The sequence below is a fragment of the Penaeus vannamei genome, chromosome 20 (genome assembly GCF_042767895.1).
Source record: "Penaeus vannamei isolate JL-2024 chromosome 20, ASM4276789v1, whole genome shotgun sequence".
Taxonomy (NCBI): Eukaryota; Metazoa; Arthropoda; class Malacostraca; order Decapoda; family Penaeidae; genus Penaeus; species Penaeus vannamei.
Window position 1 is genome coordinate 6,995,544 of NC_091568.1, and position 7,500 is coordinate 7,003,043.

The 7,500-nt window shown below is 40.8% G+C and overlaps 1 protein-coding gene across 50 annotated transcripts in view; it reads right to left on the reverse strand.

The window, feature by feature from the left end:
• LOC113810227 (myosin heavy chain, muscle-like) overlaps positions 1-7,500 on the reverse strand; it is a 43,312-nt gene that overhangs the window by 22,913 nt on the left and 12,899 nt on the right. For 38 of the 50 annotated variants that reach the window (XM_070134960.1, XM_070134946.1, XM_070134937.1 and 35 more), the window contains exons 8-11: positions 7,210-7,347; positions 6,647-6,916; positions 3,162-3,332; positions 1,070-1,403 (exon numbers count right to left, since the gene is read on the reverse strand). In XM_070134960.1, the coding sequence (XP_069991061.1) occupies positions 1,070-1,403; positions 3,162-3,332; positions 6,647-6,916; positions 7,210-7,347 (913 nt within the window). Of the gene's footprint in view, positions 1-1,069; positions 1,404-2,158; positions 2,330-2,673; positions 2,845-3,161; positions 3,333-6,646; positions 6,917-7,209; positions 7,348-7,500 lie in introns of all 50 variants that reach the window. The other 12 variants (XM_070134963.1, XM_070134954.1, XM_070134955.1 and 9 more) reach the window with 2 other exon arrangements.

A 7,500-nucleotide genomic window follows, 5' to 3' on the forward strand; every position in this document is an offset into this window, starting at 1 on the left:
ACCTCCTCTGTCATTTTGGTAGGACGGCTCCATGCAGGGGTATAAAAAAAAAACAAGAAACAGAAAGGAAAACATTAGGTACAACTTTTACAAGCATGTATGAAAATGTCTCTTCATTTGTTGTTACCTATAAACATCATATCTTAATATTAAAGACAAAGGATGGAGAAAAAATGCTCTAAAAATACTTCATAAAACCGGCAAAAATTATTTCCGGTCTAAATACTGGATGCAAAAAACAGAAGCTATGATACTCCTCTTTAAGTCATTATATACTCAAGAGAATAAGATAAAATGTTATTATATTAGTAAACAAACAAAATAAAAAAAGCATAAAAAAGATTCTACTAGACTATGAGCTAAATATGCATGACCCTTGTTTATAATTTCTGTAAAGGCACTAATTCTAAACAGTTCGATTATCGAAGGCTACGGAAAGAAAGAAAAAAAACATATGCGATCATGAAAACTAAAACTAAAAAAATATAAATAAAGAATCCTTAACCCAAAAGCCACTTTATAAATCTACAACGTCAAAAAATAAACATTTCTGCTTATGATTAAACTTTCTCTGACCGCTCTAATTTTAGATCGTCTCTAAGGCCTTGTGGACAGGTAGGCAGTTGGCTGACTCTTTACCAGGCCGGAATCGTACTCTGCGGGAGAGAGAAGTTATTCTTTAATAATGGTTTATATAATTATAGAGTGGTTATTTGTGCTTCTATGTGTGAGACACGGTCAATTAGACGGATAGTTCATTCCTAAGTTCTCCAGATGCGTTAGATAATGTGTAGGAAACATTTATTGATTCATTGGGGTTCTTTTGATCCGAACGAGAGGAAACAGCATTGTATGCATCTTAGAGGTAAAAATAATGAATGATGATGATGCAATGATGTCTTCAGAATCTTATACTCTCTTCAATAACTCCAAATAACGTTTACCCAACTTTACACCTCTTAACAACCCTAACGAAAACAACACTTTAGAACCCTTCTCAAAACTTGTAACCTAGCAGAGTTCACGGAGGGACCCAAGAGCCCATAGGAAAACAAGCGGTACTTACCACCTTTGCCACCGGTATCGGCTGCTCCCGACTGCCCGGGGTGGTCGGCGAAGATCTCGACGGCCAGCTGGTTGCTCGACTTCTTGATCTGGTCGACCACGGTGTCGTTGAGCGGGTCCTTGTTCTTCTCGAGCCAGCCGGTGAGGTTGTAGGGGACGGTGCCGGCGTAGTGGACGATGGCGAAGTGGGCCTCGGCTTGGCCCGGCTTGGGAGGCTTCGGCTTGATGAAGTTGGGAGACTTACCCAAGTGGTTAGTCTTCAGCTTCTCCTCGAAGGACTTGTCTGTAGCCTTAGGGAACATAGACTCCTCTTCAAGGATGGAGAGGATACCTAGAGGCTATGGGTGAGGCGGAAGAAGGCGCCGCATTAGCATGGGGTCAGAAGAGAATTGAGTTCATATCTTCAATAAGTCATTTGTCTTTGGTAGGTTTCCCCCCGCTGCTCTGGGATGAATTTTTAATGCAGCATCTTTACAAAAAGGATCAAGGCTTACTTACCTGGCTCACAGCAAAAACAAAGTATAAAAGATATTCAGGAAGATGTCTGGTGAAATAAAGAAATAGCGGAGAGGTATATAGCGGAAGAAGTAAATCAGAAAATATGTTAGAATATTTACAAGAAGCCTACTGTTTACGGAACATTTTATATAAAGGAAATCGAGAGGGGTGAGGGAACATTCAGTGCCAATCTATGCTGTGTAATTTTCCCTACACTTTGTTTCTCTTTGAATGAAGCCAAAGTAATGAAGAGAAAGCATTGCCACGAATGCGTATATGAGCAAGGTAACAGACAACACAGAGGGAGACACAGAGCGCTGGTCATATGGAGACTGAGGCAGGGTGCGTGGAATGACAAGACAGGGAGAAAGGACACTGAAACTGCTTCGTAAAATGGGAGAGAACAGTCCCTGCTACTCGCACGGAGAGGTGTATCATGACACGATCGGCATCAGTCAGCCCATAGCTTCGACGTCCTGACATCAGCGTCCGTCCAAGATATCACCTCGGCCCCGCATGCCAGAGCTGTCTCACAGAACGACACACAAAGGAAAGCAAGCGAAGGCCTCTCTAGCTGTTATGTCGTAGAGGTTACCTTTTCAATGAGGTCAATACAAGCCTGGAGGTCAAGACCAAAGTCAATGAAGGTCCATTCAATTCCCTCCCGTTTGTATTCCTCTTGTTCCAGGACAAACATATGGTGGTTGAAGAATTGTTGCAGTTTCTCGTTTGTAAAATTGATACACAGCTGTTCAAAACTGTTGAACTGGGGATAGGAAGAGGTACCACACATCAGTAATTGAATGAGAAACATGAATTAGGAGTGACAATGTCGCTAGGAACACAGGTCGTCATCTGGCATGTTCTGCGACAGTGGACAGGGAAGAGACAGAGAGATCACAGACAAAAACAGACAGCAAAGAAATTCACAGGTCAGGGATGGCGTCTCGGTAACCTGTTGAACCTGTGTATTTTGATTTTTTCTCTGACGGTGAACTGAACAGGGGGTTCGGAATCGACAACATAGAAACTAAGGCTGGACGGAAAGGGTCCGGTTCGTCTTAGAGAGGACCCGACGACATCTACGTTCGATTGGCACTATCGTGTTACCTTCTCAATGAGCTCAATGCAGGCCTGCAGGTCTAGACCAAAGTCAATGAAAGTCCAGTTAATGCCCTCTCGCTTGTACTCCTCTTGCTCGAGGACAAACATGTGGTGGTTGAAGAACTGTTGCAGCTTTTCGTTGGTGAAATTGATGCAAAGCTGCTCGAAGCCATTAAACTGGAAGGGTTGCAATCGGGGGGAGGTGTTGGTATTAAAAGGAAATAAGAAGAAAAAAAGAACATCTGTTAAGTCCTTCGGACCAAGTCACAGTTGGCCGACGGGAGGTTCGTGCTCGGGCTAAAAACTTCAGAAAACAAACAAACAAAAATGGGACCTTATTCCTTGTAAGGCCTGAGATGTTGGGGATAAAATCATTCAAAAGAAAAATAAAAGGATAAAATAAAATCGGCTGTCCTACGAAAACAAGCATTCACGCCCGCCTGCAAGAGAGGTGCTGGGAGCCAGAAGAAGGTGCGGTCGTCACTAGGCTTTACCTTCTCAATGAGCTCAATGCAGGCTTGTAGGTCTAGCCCAAAGTCAATGAAAACCCAGTTAATGCCCTCTCGCTTGTACTCCTCTTGCTCGAGAACAAACATGTGGTGGTTGAAGAACTGCTGTAACTTTTCGTTGGTGAAATTGATGCAAAGCTGCTCGAAGCCATTAAACTAGGAGGGCAGAGAGGAGTGTGCAGGTCAGAATCACCTTCTATCCCAAGTCGAGGGAGTCAACAGGGAGTAGTTAATACACTGTCTAAATTCATGGACATCTATACATATCTTTACATGTGTATACTTGGGTGTTCTTACTATATATATATATATATATATATATATATATATATATATATATATATATATATATATATATATATATATATATATATATATATATATATATATATATATATATATATATATATATATATATATATATATCCTTGACACACAAGCATATACTTTAAATATGCATAGAAATTTATACGTCTACATATCTAAACTGTCACATAAAAGCATATTCCAAAACCAAAGACGATGTACTTCGGTAAAACCCGAATCGACAGACGAAAAAAAACGTCAAATGGTTTTGGAATATGGTAGACGGGTTCTTGTTTAAAAGACGGACAGTTGAGAAGGAAAGAAACAAAAATGATATAAATAAAACGAATACATTGTGTGTACATATATAAGTGAAATAGAGGTTACGACCAAGGCACGTTTCCTGGAGCCTTGTGGCGATATCGTCTTACGAGTATAAGAGGGTAAGTGTGGAAAGTTGCAGATGGAGAGTGCTGGGTGTATAGAGACGTTATACCGACGTTAGTGATCATCGCACACTGGGGTGAGACCTCGGGGAATGACACGCTTATGACAGTGTTACCTTCTCAATGAGTTCAATGCAGGCTTGCAGGTCTAGCCCAAAGTCAATGAAAACCCAATTAATGCCCTCTCGCTTGTACTCCTCTTGCTCGAGGACAAACATGTGATGGTTGAAGAACTGCTGTAACTTTTCGTTGGTGAAATTTATACAAAGCTGCTCGAAGCCATTATACTGTCGGGGATGATGGGAAGATGCAGTCAGTAACTTTTTCTTTCCTGTGTCATGTATCGTGTTCTGTCGTTGTTTGTCTGCATTTTGTGTGTGAAACGGAGGGGAAGTCTTCTCGTGTCTAATCATAGATGTTCAGGGGTTTATGGCGTGGTACGAAACATCATTTAAATGACGGTATAAAAGGGAAGTAAAATCAAAGCCCAGGGACTTGAAAATACCACAGAAATTCGGGAAACACTGTCACTGTAAACTGAATAAAGTAGAATGAAGGACGGGGATGGGGGAAGTGGGGAGGAGAAGCCACAATGGGGGGGAAAGGTAAACGGTTATAGTAATCTATGATATGATATATACAGAGAATTAACAGACATCGGAATAATGTTGTTCGTTGGCTGTGAGGCTCTCGAAGACGATGACGCTGGATTGAATTGAAAAAAAAAAATGCAGCATGCTATTATAGAGGGGAAAAAAGGTGAAAAACCAACAACAGTCTCATGAGCAGGAAAGAACATCTTGTTCAGTTTTCTTTGGACAGAGATTCTATAGAATTACAGTCTTGCATGATCTCGTCCAGACCGGATTTGCATTTTAATCGTCATATCCACTCCATGAAGTTAATCAATATAAAATGACATGCTAGTCTCGGATCCATCGGGTTCAACTGCAAAAGGGAACAAACACACAATTGAAAAAGAAAACAAGAACAGCAACATGGTGACGGGAAGTTATACATAGTGATTATCCGTCCTAGAAATCACTCAGTTAAAATTTCCAAAAGAAAAATAAGGAAAAGAAGGGGAAAATCAACCAAATCAAATATGTCCTTGAGGTATTTGGAAAATAAAGGAACGACTTGGAAGCCTGGAAGAAAAGAGGCGTTGTTTCTCGTCTCCATTTTAAACTCCAGCAAGAAATCCCTTGTGGTAAATGGAGATCAGAGGGGGACAAAGGGAGGTTTTGATTGTCAGAAGAAATGGGGAAGTATTTATTTAAAAAAGGGGGGAGTTGGAGGGGGTAAAAAGGGGAAGGGGAGGGGAAGGGGCACACAGATCCTCCTGTTGGATCTTTATGGTGGGTACACTATTTACAAGGGTACACAACTACCTACTACAGGGGGCACATCCCAAGAAGAAAACGAATGGTTGGGTTTTCATACCGACTGCAACTAAATCTCTCTTAATACAAGGCAGTGCGCCTTCTCCTCATCCATTCTGAGTCGCCATAAACATATGACGATCGGTGCTCTTCTGGAGACCCAAGCTGTACTGTTTTCACCAGAGAAAGGGGACATTGTCAACAGTAATTGGGGGAGGGAAGGGAGAGGCTTAATGCATTCGTATACCAAAAGTAGCACATGTTCCTATTTCTCTAGGGCCTGAAAGAAATATTAGACTTGCATACACATCTACTTGTGTTTAAATATCTATCTACATGTGTGTGTATTTGTGTATATATATATATATATATATATATATATATATATATATATATATATATATATATATATATGCATGTGTATATATATATATATATATATACATACATACATATATACATATATACATATATACATATATACATACATATATATATATATATATTTATATATATATACATATATATACATATATACATATATACATACATATATATATATATATATACACATATATACACACACACATATATATATATATATACATATATATATACATATATATATATATATATATATATGTATGTATATACCATGTGTATATATATATGTATGTATATACCATGTGTATATATTTATATATATTTATGTGTGTATATATATATATATATATATATATATACATATACATATACATATACATATACATATACATATACATATACATATACATATACATATACATATACATACACATGTATATACATGTATATACATGTATATACATGTATATACATGTATATACATGTATATACATGTATATACATGCATATACATGCATATACATGCATATACATGCATATACCATGTGTGTGTGTGTGTGTGTGTGTGTGTGTGTGTGTGTGTGTGTGTGTGTGTGTGTGTGTGTGTGTGTGTGTGTGTGTGTGTGTGTGTGTGTGTGTGTGTGTGTGTGTGTGTGTGTGTGTGTGTGTGTGTGTGTGTGTGTGTGTGTGTGTGTGTGTGTGTGTGTGTGTGTGTGTGTGTGTGTGTGTGTGTGTGGGTGGGTGGGTGTGGGTATGTGTACACACACACATATATAGGAAAAGAATAAATTCCCTTTCCTGAAACTTCAATAAATGTGTCTGGCAATGATAAAAGTCTCAACCCGTTCCCCGCATTCTATAAATGAATGTCAGAACTGTCGTCTACACCCCATTCTCAAGAAAAGATTTTCATTCAAGGGAAATCAACCGGAGGAACCGCCCGGCCACTTACGTCGAAGATCTCGAAGCCGGCGATGTCGAGCACGCCGATGAACATGACTCGCTTCTGGCCAGTCTCGAGGGTCACGTTGCACTTCCTGACGAGCCACTTGAACATGCGGTCGAACAGGGCCTTGGCCAGGGCGCCGACGGAGTAGTACACCTGGTCCTTGTTCCTGCCCTGCGTCACGAACTCGTTGCCGACCTTGATCTTGGGCTTCGTCAGGTTCTTGTACAGCTCGGCGCCGTCACTGCCCAGGAGCTTGCCGCAGATATCGCCGGTCTGCGTGCAAGGGCGGCGGGTGAGGCAAGGGGGATGGCAGACAGTGAAGGGGAGAGATACTATGTGTTTTCTTCGCCAGGGGGAGGGGGGGGTTATCTCCCTTGGTGGGATAATCCAGGGGAGAACGAGAAATTGAGGAATCTTTTAACTAATTCTCAGATTGCTTAAATTGAGAGAGAGAGAGGGAGAAATAAAACTTCTCACGAGTACGCCTAAGTAACACGAACTATTCAAATCAAAGACGAGATAGAGAGAGAAAAAAAAGCCTGAGAGAGACCGATGGAGAAACTAACCTCAGTGCCGTCGGGTTCTGCCTGCTCCTCGCGACCCCTCTGCTTGAACTTGAGGTTGCCGAAGTGCATGACGGTGGCAGTCACCTTGTACACGTTGTCCTTGTCCTCTTGCGAGAAGCCGAGCACGTCGAAGGCCGTCTATCGGAAACGATGGGGAGATGAGAATTTGGGTGAAGGGGCGATGGGAGCAGGAACGCACTGCTCGATTTATGTTCATGATGGCCAAGAATATTGATGAAACTCTTTTCTGCAGCGCTTTTAAGACAGGGTTGTACTTACCTTCTCTGTTCA